General features: G+C 40.1%; 2 protein-coding genes across 4 annotated transcripts; one reads left to right on the forward strand and one right to left on the reverse strand.

Moving 5' to 3' along the window:
* Positions 1–711: 711 nt before the first annotated feature.
* On the reverse strand, positions 712–14,527 carry LOC144628081 (monocarboxylate transporter 13-like). 2 transcript variants are annotated; one of them, XM_078486137.1, is made up of 5 exons: positions 14,394–14,527; positions 4,398–4,623; positions 3,002–3,567; positions 1,824–2,193; positions 712–956 (listed from the first exon to the last, which is right to left on the reverse strand). In XM_078486137.1, exons 1-5 carry the CDS (start codon positions 14,394–14,396, stop codon positions 778–780), a joined length of 1,344 nt encoding a protein of 447 aa, XP_078342263.1. In that variant the 5' UTR covers positions 14,397–14,527; the 3' UTR covers positions 712–777. The 2 variants fall into 2 exon arrangements, with proteins under 2 accessions (XP_078342263.1, XP_078342262.1); XM_078486136.1 differs by lacking the exon at positions 14,394–14,527 and adding an exon at positions 12,439–12,527.
* Positions 8,291–19,456, forward strand: LOC144628082 (monocarboxylate transporter 12-like). Of its 2 annotated transcripts, none has more exons than XM_078486139.1 (5): positions 8,291–8,360; positions 15,021–15,255; positions 16,902–17,476; positions 17,668–18,037; positions 19,281–19,456. In XM_078486139.1, the coding sequence occupies exons 2-5, from the start codon at positions 15,063–15,065 to the stop codon at positions 19,454–19,456; spliced, it is 1,314 nt and encodes a 437-aa protein (XP_078342265.1). In that variant the 5' UTR covers positions 8,291–8,360; positions 15,021–15,062. The 2 variants fall into 2 exon arrangements, with proteins under 2 accessions (XP_078342265.1, XP_078342264.1); XM_078486138.1 differs by lacking the exon at positions 8,291–8,360 and adding an exon at positions 13,967–14,007.
* Positions 19,457–19,709: the final 253 nt, after the last annotated feature.

Below are 19,709 nucleotides of genomic sequence, written 5' to 3' on the forward strand. Positions count from 1 at the left end.
CCTATTGATAACAGACTCCACAATACTAGGGTCGGCATCCCAGAAGTACAGCTGGTTATCATCCGCGTAGTTTGACAAAGTTGCTTCATCAATAAAATAAAACAAATCGTTTAGAAAAATATTGAAGAGTAGGGGACCAAGTACCGAGCCCTGTGGTACTCCCCTAGAAACCCCGGACACACGCGAAGTAACATCATGAATTCGTACACGCTGTGCTCGTCCACGTAGATAGCTGCTTAAAAGATTCAAGCTATGAGAAGACACTCCATAAGCTTTAAGCTTTGCTAGTAACAAATCATGCGGTATGACATCAAATGCTTTGCTCAGGTCCATTATTACGGCCCCGACTACACACTTATTGTCAAGCGCTCTTTTCCAATCCTCGATAAGACGCAATAGCACCAGCTCACAGCTGTAACCTTTCCTGTATGCTGATAGGAACTTTGATAGGATGCTGGAGAAGTGCTGAGCAAGTTGACGGTCCAGGCATCTCTCAAATACCTTGTCTAGTGTCACAAGGATTGAAACTGGTCTATAACTGGCCTTGTCAAATTCATCGCCCCTCTTAAAGATTGGACAAATGTCAGCCAATTTCCAGTCAGTGGGTACACAAGCGGAGTCTATAATGGAGTTGATAAGATCAGACAGTGGCTTAGCCAGAGTGCAGGCACAGTCGCGCAGGACCCTGGCAGCTCCACAGTGGTGCTAACCTTTAGGCCACCGCGTCTCCTAAAATCGAAAGCAAGCACCTCGCAAATATCGTTATTCTAGAGATTGTCAAACGACTGTACATTTTTCCACGACCATAAGGGCCTCAGTCATAGTTGCCTCTCCGTTAACTTCTTGATCTTGTTTTACAAACAGAACGAGAACAATGACAGCAGCACTCAGAGCAACGAAAATGCCCGCCATGTAAAATGCTGGAGGGTACGATCCAAGACTATCCGCTACGAGACCTGCAAGAATAAATGAAAAGGAATTACTAATCACTTAAATCCTTGCCATTCCAATCTCTTTAGTTCGTGTTGAAGGTAGCCTTCAATATAGGAGTTTTTGATCGGCGAGCGTTGTACTCCCTAGGTTGCTTTTTTCCCTCTCTCTCCTAAAGCCTCTCTTGAGTTCAAATCCAAAATGGCACTCTCCCGATCAAAATGCGCTCGCTCGCTAAAATTTCACCGCGGTCAAACGTCTCAGACAGTTTTTCTTTCTATTTCGGGGAATTTCGTTTATATTAAAAAGCAAGTATGAGCAAGAATAGATAAAATAGTCGCTGAGTGTAAATTTATTTCCATTCTCTCGAATAAGTGAGTATTTCTACTTTTTAAACGCTCCTCAACTCGGAACCGAATGCCTTTGGCAAATGGCGCCGACAAGTCCGTATTTACCTGTTTTTAAGCATGTGGAACTTTTCATTAAAGCTCCAAAATATTTAGTAAACCATCAGAATACCGGTTAAGTGTCGATCTTTGAACAATTAAAATTAGAATCTTATCTATGCTTTGAAGTACTTTTCTTGTTTTTTACATATGTCTATCGTTTGACCGCGGTCGACGCTAAAATACGCTGCATTGTACGCTTTGTTGACGATTCTCTATCATACTCGTACCCAGTCGTTACTTGTTTTTACGCTACGCTCGAAGAGGTTGATGGGAAGGAGAGAGAAAAAGCTTCGCACTTTAACTTCGCCCTTCCCTTGATGCATTGCGCGCCGCTTAAAAAGCGAGAGAAGCGACTGGGTACGAGACTGATTCTCTATATTCTCATCACCTATCGGCTTGAAAGCGTTAAGACATTGTGTGGAGAGTTTACATGTTCATACGTACCGCCCAGAGCAGGACCAAACGCCGATACGATGTTGGTTATACTCTGGAATAAACCGAATCCTTGGACTCGTTTAGTTCCTTTAAAACAGAACATGGCTGCAACACACATTGAACAGCCCATGGTACCGTCCGTACATCCATAAAGAAGGAAATAAAACACAAAATGAATATTTCTTGTTGCGAGTGGAAGCAGTAACGAGGCGATTCCTTCCAATGCCGCGGCGATCTGAAACAGAAAGTGCGCTTGGATCCATTTGACGTCACACAAACGACCAATCACGGGACGGATTAACAATGACGTCACGCCACTGTAGATGTAGAGTTTGGAAGATTGTGTGGGAGGTATTCCTATATTTTCGCAATAACGAACCTGTAAAATAAATAAAGTTTACTCAAACGTTTTGTGTAATACAATATAAAATGCGATAAACAACACAAACCTCGTTTACACTTCTACAGCAGTGCGCGCAAAAGCTTTGAAGTGTGCTCACTATCTGCAACATTGGGTGCAACAATTTCGACGTATGTCCACTATCTGTAACATTGCGCACAACAATTTTAAGGTATTTCTGCCGTCTGTTACATTGCGTGCAACAATTTCAACATGTGCCCACTAACTGTAACATTGCGCGCAACAATTTCAAGGTATTTCTGCCGTCTGTTACATTGCGTGCAACAATTTCAACGTATGTCCACTATCTGTAACATTGCGCGCAACAATTTCAACGTGTGTCCACTAACTGTAACATTGCGCGCAACAATTTCAAGGTATTTCTGCCGTCTGTTACATTGCATGCAACAATTTCAACATGTGTCCACTATCTGTAACATTGCGCGCAACAATTTCAAGATGTTTCCGCAATCTGCAACATTGCGCGCAACATTTCAACATTTGTCCACTATCTGCAACATTGCGTGCAACAATTTCAAGGTGTCCACTATCTGCAACATTGTGTGCATCAATTTCAACGTGTGTACACTATCTGCAACATTGCGCACAACAATTTCAACATGTATTCAATAACTGTGAGATTGCACACAAATGTTTAGCGCAAATATCAGCTATCTAGCATTTGATGTACGAAACTGTCTATATATCTAAAGCAAGCTTGAAACATTTAGCCTAATTTTGCCTGTAGATGGCTTCCTGCGTAACGTAGCTCTTTCAGCAGACTTACCATGTGAACAGAAGGGATGTAATGTCCAGCGTACATCAGGCTCATAGCCACGGTGAATATAACAAAGTGTTTATTTCTGAAAAACGAGAAGTCACAAAGCTTCCCTTTCTTCTCATTCTGTGCGCCGCGCAGATCGGTATTATCAGGCATCCGAAGAAAGACGCAGGTAAGTGGACCAATTATAGCCACAATTCCAGCCATGGTCATAAATGTCCCTCGCCAGTCAAGTGCAACAACAAGGGCCTGCACTACAGGGCTCATTACAAACAAGCCTCCTCCCGGCCCTGTAGCAACGAGCCCCAATGCTAAAGAGCGCCGTTTGATAAAATACCTGGGCATTGTCAAGTACAAAGGAAGAAATACGAAACATGATGCAATGCCAAAGACGATACCGTAACTTATCATGATAAAATAAATACTGGTCCCTCGTGACGTCACAAGAAGGGCCCCCATGCTAGTGACTGTCCCCATAATGGCGGTTTTTAGGGGCCCAATGCGGTTGTAAGCTTCAGCCACCAGAATGCTATAGAGCCCTGCTCCAACCATGGCCAGCGAGCCAACTAAAGCTGTAGAAAAAAAAGAACCGCGGTCAAATGTCAGAGAAAGAAGATGACATACCACCCTGGCAGGGCTTAAGGCGGTGTTACACGGGGCAACTTACAACAACGTTTTTTTTGCGCAACAATGTTGCGCGTAAAATCAAACACCATGTAACATGGTACCGGGACGATTTTTGGCGCAACAATTTACTCGGCAACACATTGCGAGTTTTTAAACCCAAGTCAAAACCTCACAACGCAAGATGACGAATATTTAGAAAGTGGGCTTGTGTAACAGGGTCGCCGTCGATTTTTTGCGCAACACCTTCCCAGATCTTCTGTTCAACATGGCCTGGACGTGCGTTGCTTGGATACGCGAAATGTTGCGAGTCGACGTTGTGCTAAAAACGACTCGTGTAACATGCATGTTTCCAAGTACATTTTGTACGATGTTGCGCGAAAAGTTGACTCGTTTAACATACCACGAAAAGTTTACGCGGTGTTACGCGAAAAATCGTTGTTGCAAGTTGTCCCTGTACACTGATATTCTACGAAAATTCTAGACTACCTGTCCGAAACTACAACTGTGATTTCCACTTCAGAATTATCGCTAATATCCTGGGTTGACGTGTCTAGTCCCACTCTCCGCTTCACTCGGTAGCGACTTTGATGAAAATTAGTAAAAAACCGTTTTAATCAAATACAAACATAATCCGGCCAAAAAAGAGTTTGGGATTATAAGCACTTTAAGGACACTCGCGTTGCAGTAAAACAGGTCCAATTAAACAAACAGCAGCAACAATATAAGAACAAACAAGAAAAAGTAAAAGTCAAACCAAAACTTTAAAAATACTGACCTGTCTTAGCTTTTCCCTGTTGAAACTCGTCCAAAAGAGAGGGAAATAAAATTCCATAACTGTATGTTAGACCACTAATGATGATGTTACAGATTGCACACACCACACAGACCAACCATGACCAACAAGAATCAGGCTCACAAGAGGATCTTCTAGCTGGAAGTTGCTGTAAGCCATCTTGATGAACATTGATGGCGGTCGAATCTGCCTCTTCTGTGTTAGCGTTCTGTTAAAAAAATATTTTATTTAAAACCAAAATCAATAGCCACCTGACAGTTTTGAAAACAAGATAAAGAAAACGAGGCAGAATATCATTATCAATGTAATACCAAGTTTTGGTTTATGCAAGACAAGAGGAGAGAAATACAGAATATTTCGTTATCCGGCCCGTGCCTGCATGACCTCTTAGGGACCTCTGCCTTGGAATCCTTCTGCGGCGCTGCCCAGACAAGTCGCCCCATGCATAAAAGTAATCCAAGAGAGTCTTGGATAACGGATTTCCCATACACTCTTTTTATTTCAGGATGAAAATATTCTTATGAACATTCTTAGGTAATACCGTTTGACATTTCCGTTTTAGCCTGTATTGGGGTATCAATTCCAAGTGTTTGGTGTCCAGATCTGTATCGTGTTACATTGTGCACGTGTTCCATCGCTTTTCGTTGCAGCCACCAAGGTTGAGTTAAATGCACCGCTCATCGAACTGTCATAAGCATCGAACATTTGGCTAGGGCAGGTTTTTATCGTTTTATTTGCTAGTTAAGAAATAAAGGAATTTTTACGGTTCAGTTAAAAACATATTAACTGTATTGTATTTACAAATTTTCAACTCAAAATTATATTCTTTTCAAAATCTCAGCCTCGGGTTTATTCTTAAAGTATTCTTAAAAATTCGCAAATTTTAGCCTCGATATTCTTATAAACTATATTCTTTTAAAATAAAAAGAGTGCAGTGGATTCCAGATTTCAACGGTTGGATTCCGGATTCCATGGGATTCGGAATTCCAAGCTGGTCCAAACTTCTAGCTACTTTGCGAAATTCCGGATTTCAAACCTTTTCTTCGCTCTGTTTTCCCGGGATATCCAATCGAACAAAACCGAACCAAAAAAATCAATCGAACCCAATCGAACACCAATCGTTCGATTGGGTTCGGTAATCAAACAAAATCGAACATCTATTTTGCTGTGAGTTCGATTTTCGAACCAATCGAACACAATCGAACTCAATTCGATTCGATTTTGTTCGGAATCTGTTCTTGATAAGTAAATCACGCTGAACTAATCAGGAGGACGGTGCACAATATTAAAGTTTATAAACAAACAAGTTCGGTAATCGAACATTCGATTTTGTTCGATTGACCATATTTTATTGTGAGTTCGTTTATGTTCGATTACGGAACCCAAACGAACGATTGGTGTTCGACTGGTTCGATTTGATACGCCGGGCGTTTTTTATTGTTTATTTGAATTTCATGGGAGACGTGGTGGCCTAAATACTCCTTGTCATGAATGAATTCTTTTGAACGCATTTTGAAATGAATGTATGACCAATACAGAGAGTTTATGCCTTGCCTGTTCGAACCAAGGATGAATAAAGAAGCAGAGTATTTTACAATCTCTTGATTGATCTTTTCATCGACCCTGACGACAACCAATCATCGTTGGCAATATGTCAACATGTTTGGTTGACTGACCCGCGTCCTGTGTGGACTTTGTGGGCCGGTTATTTAAACGAAGTTTAGACCGCGGCTAAGAAAGTCATCGTCTAAATCGGGATTTAGCCTGCGAATCCAATTATTTAAACAACGTTTATCATAACCCGCGTCTAGATGACGTTTAACCGTTGACTAACAAACAATGGCAAGTTAGACCTGCTCCTGAGTAGGTTTAAACGTCGTTTAACTGTTTATTTTCACTGATTCTAGCCCGTTGCAATCAACTTGTTTCTTGATTTGTATTTTGTATGCGCTTCCTGAACCTCCGAGCTGGTTTAAAGAGATATTTGATTCCATTTGTTTCATTTCCTTTAAAAAACACAAGTTCAATTTCTTGAAAATATTTCCACACAGCTCTATACTACATTATGTATGCAGTCCTTTTATAAAAAGAAAACAACAGCAAGACAATAGTGTTCGTTTGGGAGTAGCACGCATGCATGATGTCAAAACAATAGCTACACTTGTTAGACGTCGTCTAAGGGCCTGTTTATATGGAGAAGAGTTGTCCCTGGTAGGAGAGTTACCCTCTCCCCCGCGCTATCTTTTACCGAGCGTTTATATGAGAAAGTTGTCCCTGTTGACCGAGCCAAAACTTGGCCCTCTCGTTTGAAAAGACTGGCGAGAGTTATTTTGAAATATCTATTATGGCGGCCTTTTCTAAAATCAGAACGCTGAAACATCGACAAAGACCATTTTGGACAAATTTACCGCCGACCTCGATGTTGTTTTGGCCGATTCCAGCATTTGCGCATGCTCTGTATGTGTCAACTTGTCCCTGGTAGGCGAGGCAAAAATAACCAAACTGTTTATGGAAAAAAGTTGGCTCGCTTCCCAAGATCACCCTACCTTCAAAGCGAGTGACCCTCCACCCAGGGTCACCCTACCCCCCGAGCCAACTTTGCAGTTTCTCATATAAACAGTTCGCAGCTATTTATAAAGAAACGTATGAAAAGCTCTCTCGCCCAGGGTGGCTCGGTATGGAGGGTAACCCTTCCACCAGAGACAACTCTCCTCCATATAAACAGGCCCTAAACGTGGTCTTCGTGAACTTCGGCTCATCGGCGTTCAAATAATGCAATTTAGACTCCGGTTAGCCATAGTTTATGGAGTCGTCGTCTAAACCTCGATTTAGCCTTAAACCACGTCTAACTTAGGCTTCGTTTAAATAATCGGCCCTGTGTATTTTCTCAATTAAACGCCCCCAGCGTTTACTTCAAACTTGACTTGGTGGACCCGGCGTTTAATCGAGGCCCGGCGTTTATTAATTAACGGACTGCAATTTTCTGTCAATTTTTCAGATTGATTTGTTGTTACCGATCTCCGAGACCAAGGGGCAGTTTGTCAAGGCGGGTCTATTTTTCTCTTCGTTCTGCCACGAGAAACTGTCCCTGGGTATCCAAAGTTGACTGCAGATTGAACACGTACATGTTGAAATCAAGATTTGTGACAAACGGAACATAAACGGGGTATGAACAATAAAGAAGCAAGCAGGTAAAGGTTATGGGTACAAAGTTTTAAGTTCATAAACGGCAATGTCGCCAACGTCCTCCTCGTTTTTAAACAACCTCTTACAACTTATTAAAAAACGCTGGATGGATCCTTGAGATTTCAACAACTGTGAGCACTAACACAAGAACTAACATAGGAAATGCGTCAGTCATGAAGACAGGAACACGAACACTGCTAGGTTTTATTGTGTTGTACAGCGTCCATCCTAGCTATGTTACGCCGCGGCCGGACTTTTCCTTTGAACGTTTATTGAAATTTCCAAAGCAGCATACCGTACTAGTGTGTCATAGCAGTGCCATTCAAGAGAACATATTTGCTTGTTAGCTTGACCTCAAATAAACGCCGGGACCTCGAACAGACGCCCCCGGCATTTATTTAAAAAATTAGCAATTTTGACCCGGCGTTTAAACGAGGCCGGAGTTTCATCGAGAAAATACGGTATTATGCGTACGTCTCAGAGGAACACTCAATTGGCGGCTTTTTCGCTTTAGTAGAAGAAAGAAGGAACAAAACGTAATGCGACCATTGTCATTGATAAAGAAGTCTGTCTTTCCACTAAACACATCAAGCTTATTATGTCTTCCACAGATTGGTACACTATTGTTAGTATTTTACAAACATAATTCGAACTAATATATTTTTTCTAATTAGCATACAGTGTATCTAGTCGGCCTTTTTAAGACAGTGAGTTGATAAATTCGCTTCAGCTTGTATGGTGGCTCCGATTTCCTAAAAGGTAAGTCCATCGTATAACTGGGCTGAATATCTGAATACCGATTGTATCAATTGATTCCCAATATCGATATCTATTGAATCGACTGACAATGCTGGAGCAATTGGATCTTCGAATCCGTTAGATGGTTAAAAATGGACTTTCAAAACAATATTTCTAAATAACGAACTACAAGCCGGTTATCTACAGCTTTCAAAATTACTAAATGCTCGATAAATGCTATTTTTAAAGGGACGCTGACACGAGCTTGACTTCAAAAACTCAAGAGCCTAAAGACATTTAAACATATACTAAATAGTGGTCCAGTTTTGTTAAAATTACTATGCCGGCCTGAAGTTATCATCCTCGGAGACCCAGGGGCAGTTAGTGGGGCGAAACGAAAGAATAAACCGGGCAGAAATCGTAGCGACGAAAAAACTTTCGTCGCTACGATTTCTGCCCCCGGTTTATTCCTTCGTTTCGCCCCACTAACTGCCCCTGGGTCTCCTCCGAGGATGTGAAGTTATTAACAAGTGACATTATTGTGATGCCATCAGGAACTTTAGATCTCAACTTGAAAAAGTTATGCTGACTTTTTTAAGTTCTGCCCTTGTGACCTGAAAACAGCTAAAAACTAATAACGGATCCCCACTTCCTCCAACAACAATTTACTTTATATCTTCATCTTGACGTTCTAGGCGCATTTCGTATACGAGCGAGAGTAGTTCGCCAATTTTAGTACTTTTTACTGAAAAGCAGAAAAATCCCTGTGACAGTGTCCCTTTAAATAGTACTTAAAAGTACCTTTATGGCGGGCCATCGTGTTTAAAACTAGATACAGTGGAACCTCGATTTAACGAACCTCTATATAGCGAAAACCTCGATATAACGAACGATATTCTTCGCCCCAGTAATAGTAAAATGTATGAAAAAGTACCTCGTTATAGCGAACAAATTTTGTCAGTCCCTTGGCCCTTCGTTATATCGACGTTCCACTGTATCGTGTGATTTTATGTTATCATAATTTTTTTCACAGCATGAGATAATTTCCGTAGAGATATGTCTGATAACGTTTTGCACCGTTATTACATTTCGTTGTCATCACTACGTATTTCGTAACTGAGACATTTCTGCTTACGTGACAGCTACAGACGGCCTGTTGTCTAACTAGTTTTTTTTGCGGTAGAGCCTTTTCAGGTTAAAAAGGGTCAAACAGTAAGCATAATGGCGACATGTGACATGCTGTAGTTGCTACCTTAGCAAACCTTGCTGTAGTTCATTTTAATAGATACCAAAGAGCTAACCTGCGATCAGGCGTTATTTTTCTCAATGTTGCTTCACGCAAAACCCTCCAAATCGCCCAAATTCGCCACTTTGAGCCGCAGAAACGACAAAATACAACAGTTGAGGTAGGTTTACGTTTATTTTTGAATTTAAACATAGACATTACTCGAAATAAGTTAACGATAATAAGACCCTTTCAAAATCCTCATACATTTTTTTTATATTTTGAACATACAAACAGTGACGCCGCTTGTATGGGCCCCCTGTGTCCGTATCAGGGAAGACGGCTCGGCACGGCCAATTGAAAGTGTTACGTATGGTCCGGAAAATAGTATATCGAAATCAAAATGGTCAAAAAGAAAACATGACGAAAATAAAGCATGCTCCCTGTCAAGAGGCACAGAGACCACTGACCGCCATGCTAAAAATACACGATTTTCTGTATAACAATACTGTGCATAATAGATTCCAGATTCCACAGAAGGTTGGATTCTGGATTTCATAGACCTGGATTCCGGATTCCAAGAGCGAAAATACGTTGGATGCCGTATTCTGGATTTCCTCACGTGAGGCGAGACAGTGTTGTGTGGGACAGTGGAGATTTTAAGGGGGAATTATACCCGAAGGACGTTTTTTCGTAGCTTAACTGTTAACACGAGTTTAACGGAAATATCTCGTTTGCGTTTCAAGGAATCCAAATGGCCTTCATTATCTCATATATCTATGTTTACCGGTGTTTTGTAGGTTGTTGGATAGTTTTTTCGCAAAGGATAAGTAAAATTAAGAGAATTAAGAAATATTGGAGATTTATGATGTTTTTAAAATTTGAATTTTGAATTTTTTTTGAATTTTGCGTGGGGGTCAACTGTCTGGTGGTATTGCAATTTTTTTTTTTTTCAATCCCTTTCTTTAAACCTCTTAAATTTCATTCAAATTCAGGTATATTGCCCCATTAATTCCCGACGTTACTAATCGAACAGTTCGGTAATCGAACTTGATCGAACTGAATCGAACTTAATCGAACGATTCGGTTCGATTAGTTCGATAATCGAACAGAATCGAACCCAAAACTTTGTGTGAGAGAGTTCGATTCCGTTCGATTTCCGAACTAATCGAACCAAATCGAACTTAATCGAACACAAAAGACAAATCTTAAATTCACCCTCATACAACCAGATAATTGAACAGTCTGTCTAAGTAACAGTAATAAATGAATAAATTTTTTATTTATGGACTTTCGGCAAAAAAACCCGAAACGCAAAGTTCAACAGACAATAGAAAATAAATCCTCCTTCACTCTAGTTCTATTTCATGTTATCAACCTATGGAGTCCCAAGTAGTCTGCGTAGCTGGCGATTTCGTCGGAAAGCACGCGTGGGAGATTACTGCGAAGACTCGCCTTCTTTCACTTTGCCGATTGTTTCTAGCGACCTTGCCGCTCACTCGCTCCCCAACAAAACCGTCAGCTGCGCACACTATAACCCAAGCAAAATATTATAAACTGAAACAATGCTAAAAAACTGTTTTCAAGTTATTTGACATAAGTTAACCTAACTGCAAAAAACCCGTCCTTGAAAGCGGAATTCGTTACTTAAGATTATGAGATCTAGATAACGTGCGATAAATGAAACCGCCATATTTGCAAGGAAAGCAATTAAAATTAGCAACAGAGTCGTTAACAGTATGGCAATCTCTAAAAAAAATTCAGCGATTTCAGCACATAAAAGGTCGCTCAACAGCTTAACACATGCAAAAAATCCTTCAATGAACTTAAACATGTTCACATCTACAGAGGTGGCTAGAAAAAACAATATAATGATCAATATCTTTAGCAAGCGATGCCGTCTAGAATCAAAATAAATAACTTGAAAACGGCATTCTGTTCTAAGGACACTGTTGAGCAACTTCTCTGAGCCATCAGCTAGGTCGTTTCCTAGTCTGTCTTCTTCGCTCAATGTTTGCTGTTCTGTGAATTCCTGTGTTATGGTCGCTTGCAAGCAAACAAATTGGATCAAATTGGAGTACAAAACACGTTGAAAGAATGTGAAGAAATAAGCGACAAACAGTAATAAAATTGACATCAATTTCCTTTCTGTTTATTTATTCGTTGTTCTGGGCTAAACAACCGCGCCTGTGACACTCGTATTCACACCCGTTTATTGGGAACATACCGCCATTTGCAGCCAAATGTAATTAGACCGTGAATTTTACGACCGTTGTTTTTTAATCAACATCCATTTTCCATGATTTTCAAATCGAACCCAGTCGAACTTAATCGAGCCTAATCGAACTTAATCGAACGTTCGATTTAGTTCGATTACTCAAAATTTTTTGTGAGAGTTCGATTCTGTTCGATTACCGAACTTAATCGAACCTAATCGCGTGATTACAGTTCGATTCAGTTCGAGTAAGTTCGATTAATCGAACGTTCGATTTGGTTCGATTAGTAACGTCGGGATTAATTAGAGGTCAAGTTTTCTTGAACAAGCGGGCATAGTGAACAACCAACCGAGATTTCACTGTAAAATGAAATACACGCACGAGTCGGAGATACCCTTTCTACCAGCCGTTTCTACGAGTTTTAGAATGTTTCGTTATTTACTGCGACACTATACAAAATATGATTACTGAATTTCTTTTGCATGTATGAGTTCGCAACACTGAAGCCAAGCCATGGCTTGTTTCATGCCGTCTGTTTGGGAACAATTAAACATATTGTAAACCCATATTTTTTGGATAATAGTCTAATAAATATAGCTGCTACAGTAACTTCAACTTGGTTCAATCTTAAATTTGACTTCAAACATAACAAACGTACCTTTTTGTTGACATTCATGTCGGCTCCAAACACAAATGTTATTGAATTGGTGCTTCTACAAGAGAATCTTTTAAAACGGGGCATGGAATACACTAATACAGTCAACTCTCGTTATAGCGGACACGTTCGGGGCGTCGTTTAGTGTCCGTTATAGCGAGAGTCCGTAATAGCGGGAGTCATTTCCAGTCAAACCTCTTTCGCCGGGGATCTGGGTTTTGTCCGTAATAGCGAGTGTCCGCAATAACGGGGTGTCTGCAAGGCGAGAGTTGACTGTACACGAGTCGCTACTTGTCTCCTTCGTCACGCAACGCTTCTCTCTATTGTGCAGAGAAGTGTTGCGTGACGAGCAATACGATGCGGCCTTGACCGCTGACTGTTCGGAGGCTGGGGAGAGGAGAGAGAACCTCCTTTCCCCCAGGAAGCCGTTGCCCGAGGAGGGAAGAAATATACTCCTTGCACAATATAAAGGAGCTACGTCTCGAACAATTCAACTTGAAAAAATTGGCATTTTTTTTTTTCAAGTTTGTTGCTCATAATCCTTCTTAATCTTCATCGGTCGAAACTGTCCTTGTTTATTTATTTTTTTATTATTATTAATCCATCGATGTTTTAACTTAGAAAACTACTATTTTGAGAACTCCTTCAATTTGAAACTAATCAGAAAGAAATTTAAAATAACGTGACATAGCTCCTAGTCACGCCAGTCACACACACGCTTCCGGTTTGCGTTACCCACAGCTACATACTGCATGGCTTGCGTATCTAGACAACTTTTTTTGTGCACAAATATAATTTTGGAACCGATTTCTGTACGGCCAGATTGCGTATCAATCATTTTAGCATTAATGGTCCAAGTATCTTCTTTCAGGAGAGGTTAGCTCTATAATGGCTCCATTATTCAAAGATTCTGCTATTCAATCCTGTAGACTCAAAAGCACGCTAAGAATGCTGTACGCGTCTTATTTAGCCGCAGAAACTGCAGAAATACTCCACTAATTGGAGCGAATAATTAAAATGGTGTATCTATTTCACATATTATTTTTTATTAAAAATTGCCATGAACAAATACGGAACATAGTTAAAATTTCCTTGTATGGTTGAGGCAAAGAGTCCTCTTAGAAGCCATAAGGAAACTCCAAAGGAAGTAGCATAGTGTATAAAGCTTAACACTCTATATAGAAGCGACTTATATTACTGAAACATGATGTGTGCTAGACGACCCTAGATTTTGACTTTTAATTAAATTCTTTTTAATAAATTTTGTTACGTTTTCTTCTGTTTTACTCCTGTAAGGTAGTTTATTCCAGAAATTTGGGGCATTGAAATAGTATAGTAAATTGTTTGATATTGGTTTTTCAGTCGTAGAGCCTTTACGACTCAGTAAATCTTGTATTTATGGGTTGAGTGTAGCGTGACGAAATAAATACACCAAATTTAATTCATGAATTTCAATTAGTGGTGCAATTCGTTCGATGACAATGCTCGACAATGCGCCGTTCATAGTCAGTTTAGAAGCCAGTTTAGTAACTTTACTTGATCATCTAGTGATTTTTCTCCAACTTGAAACAGGTAAGCACTGATATGAATACATTACATGTGAAAACACAACAGATCTAAATATTGTAGATCCCTTATGGTAATATCGAAACGTGGCGATCGCATTGTCACATCTGCCTTCGGAGCTGCGCCCGATAACACAAAATCATGCGATCAATAAATCAAAAGAAAAAACCACTCTTGTTGTAAGCTATATGTTCCTTCGTAAAGTTTTTGTCTTTGAGACACGTTTTCGACGCCAAATATTGTAGTTGCTTTGTAAAAAAATACCCTCGATTAGCTTCCATTGTGTGTTTTTGCGCTGATTGTTTTTGTCTGTCATGGATCAGTTATTCAATATGCTTTCATATATCTTATACCCTTTCATTTTAAGTTAGAATTTAGATTTCTCTACTCACCATTATCAGCAGCGACCTTTTTTAATATCCTGTACAGTCAACTGGGTAAATAGACTATAAGCCGTCCACCTACGAGTTGTTTTCTTTCGGATAAGATCGTCAAAACCACGCTTGACCGGCGCGGAGCCGGCCGCCATGTTAAATAGCGTGACTCCCTGAGTAGTTTGTCGCGAAGTTCAAATCGCGTGACTTTTGTCGCGCTTTTCAAGATGGCGGCTGCACGCTATCTGGTACAAGATTTTTTAACCAATTTTGAAATGCGCAATAGTGGCAATAAACAGACATCATAAAGAATAAAAGTCAAAACTGAATGAGAACGGTTTACAACTCGTAAAGTACTAGCAAGTATTTTTAAGCAAGACTTAGTCATAGACAATTTAAAGCCCTGATGTCGCACAATTTCGGTTATCTAAATTTTTCCTTTACCTTGCCCACCCTCCCAAATGCAAAACTCTAAAGTCCAATGCCTTAAACCGGCATTTATACATAATCTCAAGTAAAATATGGGGCGCTTGCCCAAAGGTTTTGTTTTTCCTTTCATAAACTTTTTTACTTCTGTTTCAATATGTACAGGCCTCCTCTGTCAGTGTAAAATTTTATCTAAGCGCTTGTTCGTTTTCCCTGCAGTTGAATCATAAACAAACACTTGAGACGCCATAACACCACAGCATGTCAACGGATTTCATCTCAGATAAACCGAGCATGCGCATTGCAAGGGATCCTCAGCCAGATTCCTGTTGGTCCTGGGTCGTCTGTTTAGCGTGTGCCTTCACAAACATTATTATCTGCGGTGTTGTTTTCAGTTATGGAATCATATTTCCTATTCTTTTGGAGGAATTTCAGCAAGGAAAAGCCACAACCGGTAAATGTCTAATGTCTAACATTTTGAAGAAGTCCACGTGTTATGGTTCGTGACTAGAATGGATACACCAAAATTAGAAATCCGCTGGGGGACTGGAACCCAAGCACTCCAGTGTGCTTGTGGTTAGTTCCACTAAGGGTTTGCTTGCGGTTAGCTTTCATTTCCTAGTAAGGATAGAACAATATGCAGAAATTGGTTCTAGTCTCCCAGAGGATTTCTGATTTTTGAATGCCGATCATAAGCCAGTGTTCCTACTGACCAGCGGATGGGCAGTGTTCTTAGTATCACCGGTCAACCATTGGTTCTGGTCACGGTGAGGTTGAAATTTTATTTTTTTATTGTAGGAAAAGCACAGATTGTTAGCTGTTTACAGTTTGCGGCTTGATTGAGAATTTTGGTCAAGAATGGCCAAGCGAGGGCTAGATTGCAAAACAGGCCGTATTTTTGCGCCTTGGAAAGTTCTTTAAACGAAAATATTGGATTTTCATCTTTAAAAGTCGTAGAAGTTCTAAAATTTTATTGAAAAAAGGTACTTAGTGCGTGAATACTTGTGATTACAGTAAAAAAGCAATACTGAAGTTTTGCCACCAAAAGAGGGCAGCTGCAGCAGCAATGGGACTGAATATGGGTTGAGGAAAAAAAGCTAGTATTAAAAGTTGATTTTGATAATACCTTAAGTGTCTACATTCAAGTAGCTCTGCCTTTAATTAATATGCTAAGTCCGGATTATTCCGGGATTTGGAGGAACGGCCATTCAACCACTTATGACGTCACCATTTTACACGTCAGCAGATTTTTGTCCATCTTGAATATTGACTGCATTCCGACAGAGCTAATCGAAAAAAAGGTGATCAGATTTTGGTGTAAAATTGGTGCTAAAACAGGCCAATATACCCCTACTTAACTTGATCATGGTCTCCTTTCCAGGGCTTTTCATTGATTAAGATCAAAACTTTTCAGGCCAGCAGAAGGCGTACACAAGGTAAAAGATAGAGAGAATAAGGAAGCAGAGAAAAACGAAAAGGAAAGGAGCAAGGAAAAAAAATCGGAACGGTTCAGCAAGAAAAAAGTCCAAATCTTGGCTTATGCGCATGCGCCAAATTAAATGTTGTACATTTTTACATGGAAATTTCATCAAAAACTTAATGCAGTGTCAGAAAGTGCATTTCTAGCAAATTTTAGAGAAATTTAGGACCGTAGAGCCAAGAAAATCGATAAACGGTTAAAAAACGTGTTTTTTGGAGTAATTTCAGCATATTAAGGGTTAAGAGGGTTTTGACCGTTGCAAAATTAAACCCGCCAGAGATAGAAAAATGTTTCCAGACGTTTCGGGGTTACTTACCCTTCTTCAGTGGAAAATGTAAATGCCAGTTACATTCTACATTTTAAATTATCTTTTGCACTAATTATATGCGCTACACAGTCACACGAAATTTCGTTTTCGAGATTTCAATGTTACCATTTTGACCACTGCCCCTATCAAGACAAATTCCATGCGATCCTAAAAGTTCCCGAACATTACTGAATTGTTATTGAAAAGTCCCTGAATAGTCCTTGAATGTAAAAAAGTGAAGCCTGTACAAACCACGACTCTAGGCCAGGTCCTTCTTCTTGTTTTTCTCTCATCTATAATTTCTTTTACACAGCTCTAGCTGGCTCATTAGCGTTGGTCGGCCAAGGACTCTACAGCCCGTTGGTGGCAAAGGTGTACAACCGAGTGGGTCCACGAACAACCACAATAATTGGTGTCATAATCTGCTCAGGGGCCCTTGTAGCAACCTCACAAGGCACCAATTTGTACTTCATCCTAGTAACTTACGGTGTTATCTTCGGTTTTGGTGCCTGTTTTGTGTTTTTCCCCACGTACCTGGTAATTCCTTCATACTTCGTTAAACGACGGTCCTTCGCATTGGGGCTCCTTTCTATGGGGCCCGGAGGAGGCCTGTTTGTATTAAGCGCCATAGTAGAGGCCCTGCTTCGTGTACTCGATTGGAGAGGAACGTTCATGGTCTTGGCTGGGTTCGTAGCAGTTATTGTGCCTCTTGTTTGCACAATTCGACGAATTCCTAATCTGCAGGAAAATCAAGAGAACAACGAAGCTGAGCAAAAGGGGACATGTTGTGAACGCTTGCTTTCACCCTTTAGAAACAAGCGATTTGATGTCATCATGCTGTCGATGAACTTATATTATGCGGTGCATTACATTCCACTCGTCCATATGGTAAGTTAACCGGAGAGCATGCGCATACGGTGTGTTACATTTGATGACAAATTGAACTGTGCTTTGTATGATCTACTGACAACAATCACGGCAGATGTTGTCCTAGAACGACCTTTACGGTCGATTACTAAAAAGCAAACAATTATTTATAACTTTTTAAAAATGTGTGTGATTCCCCCTTATTATTGTAGGCTCGCTACGGCGAAGAGTTAGGAATGTCCGCTGCTCAGGCCTCCAGGCTTTACTTGTACAGTGGTTTGACGTCATTGATTTTGCGTCCTCTGATTGGCCGGTTGTGTGACATTAAATGGATTGACGTGTGTTACATTTATCAGTTGGCGGCGTTCATCGATGGAGTCGCGACTTTGCTGTTACCGTTGGCCAATAGATATCACCATTTTGTTTTGTACTTTATTGTTTGGGGATTTGCTGATGGAACGAATGGATGTTCCGTGTGTGTCGCAATTATCGACTGTTTTACGAGCAAGCACAGAAATTTTGCGCTTAGTGTTAGTTTTACAATTAGCTGTGTTGTTGCTGCCGCTGGACCAGCACTTGGAGGTAGGTTAACAAGAAATTAAGGTAACATTTGAGCCCGCGGTCAAGTATTCTTTTCGAAGACATGCAAACGAAACGATTGGTCCTTAATATCTCCTTTACGCATGCCATTTTTATCCGTTGCACTCGGCAAGCGTAAATTTCAGTTACTTTCTTGTTTACACTCATTCCTTGCGAAGTGAGAGCAAACGAAATTTATAATTTTGTCGGCCCCAGATAGTGAGTACACTTTAAAATTGTTGCACGCAATGTTGCAGATAGTAAATAGCAAATAGTAAATATGGATGCACCATGATGATAAAAAGACTTTTATGCAACATCTTAATGACATTTAGGAAGTATAATGTCAGAGATTGACGATCTAGTGCATCTGACATGTTGGTTGTCGCTCTGGCTGCGTAACATGAAATAGTCTTTAAAGTATAAAGGAACTTTTTCGACCAAGCACTTTTTAACTAGCTACCTATCAGAAAACTATCTCCTATCGGCTGTTACCTTCCTTACAGATAAAATTCGTAGACATATGGACAACGCGTGCGCACAATGTTGCAGATAGTGTACGCACGTTGAAATTGTTGCGCGCAATGTTACAGATAGTGGACATACGTTGAAATTGTTTCGTACAATGTTGCAGATAGTGTACACATGTTAAAATTGTCGCGCGCAAAATTGCAGATAGTGGACACACGTTGAAAGTGTTGCACGCAATGTTGCAGATAGTAGACACACGTTAAAATCGTTGTGCGCAAATTTGCAGATAGTGGACACATGTTGAAATTGTTACGCGCAATGTTGCAGATAGTAGACACACGTTAAAATCGTTGTGCGCAAAATTGCAGATAGTGGACACATGTTGAAATTGTTACGCGCAATGTTGCAGATAGTAGACACACGTTAAAATCGTTGTGCGCAAAATTGCAGATAGTGGACACACGTTGAAATTGTTGTGCGCAATGTTGCAGATAGTGGACACACGTTGAAATTATTGCGCGTAATGTTGCAGATATGGGTTGTAATTAAATATGTGTTACTGTATATATTTATGCCGCTTCTTTTCAGAATATAAGAATTGTCTTCTCACTGGATTTTTTAATACCATTTTACGACCCCGCCCCTCCTTTCCCCGGATGTAAGCTCCCCTAGTTATAAGGCCACTCAAAAACCCCTTACAAATTAGCATAAGCTCAGGGATTAAAACCAGCATTCTACAATAATTTTTACATCTCTTTTACTCGTTTCCATTTAGGTCTCCTGGCCGATGAATATGGATCTTATATCCCAGCATTTTACATGACGGGAATTGTAATTATTGTCGGCGCTGCGTTCATTTTTTTACTCCCTTTTGTTAAGTCCGAAAAAAAGAGGATAGACTTGAATTCTGACGAGCTATTGTTTGTTGTAGAAAAATGTACAGTTGTGTGATGTGCTTGAGAAGCGCAGAAATTTTTTTTAATTTTGTGATAAATTAATATATTCGATTTTTGAAATACCTGTTTTATCTTTTTAAATAAAGTCGTCTAATTTCTTGCATTTTAACTTTACCCAAAATGTGTTTCCCTTTTTTATCCTTGTAAATCTTGCGAAGTAATCCGAAAGTCGACGATCATGTACGAATCGAACATCTCCGGTGGAACTAATCGTGAACGATTAGTCCCTATTAGTTCCTATTTTCGAG

Source organism: Oculina patagonica, chromosome 10, assembly GCF_052425735.1.
Source record: "Oculina patagonica isolate OP01 chromosome 10, crgOcupat, whole genome shotgun sequence".
NCBI classification, from domain to species: domain Eukaryota; kingdom Metazoa; phylum Cnidaria; class Anthozoa; order Scleractinia; family Oculinidae; genus Oculina; species Oculina patagonica.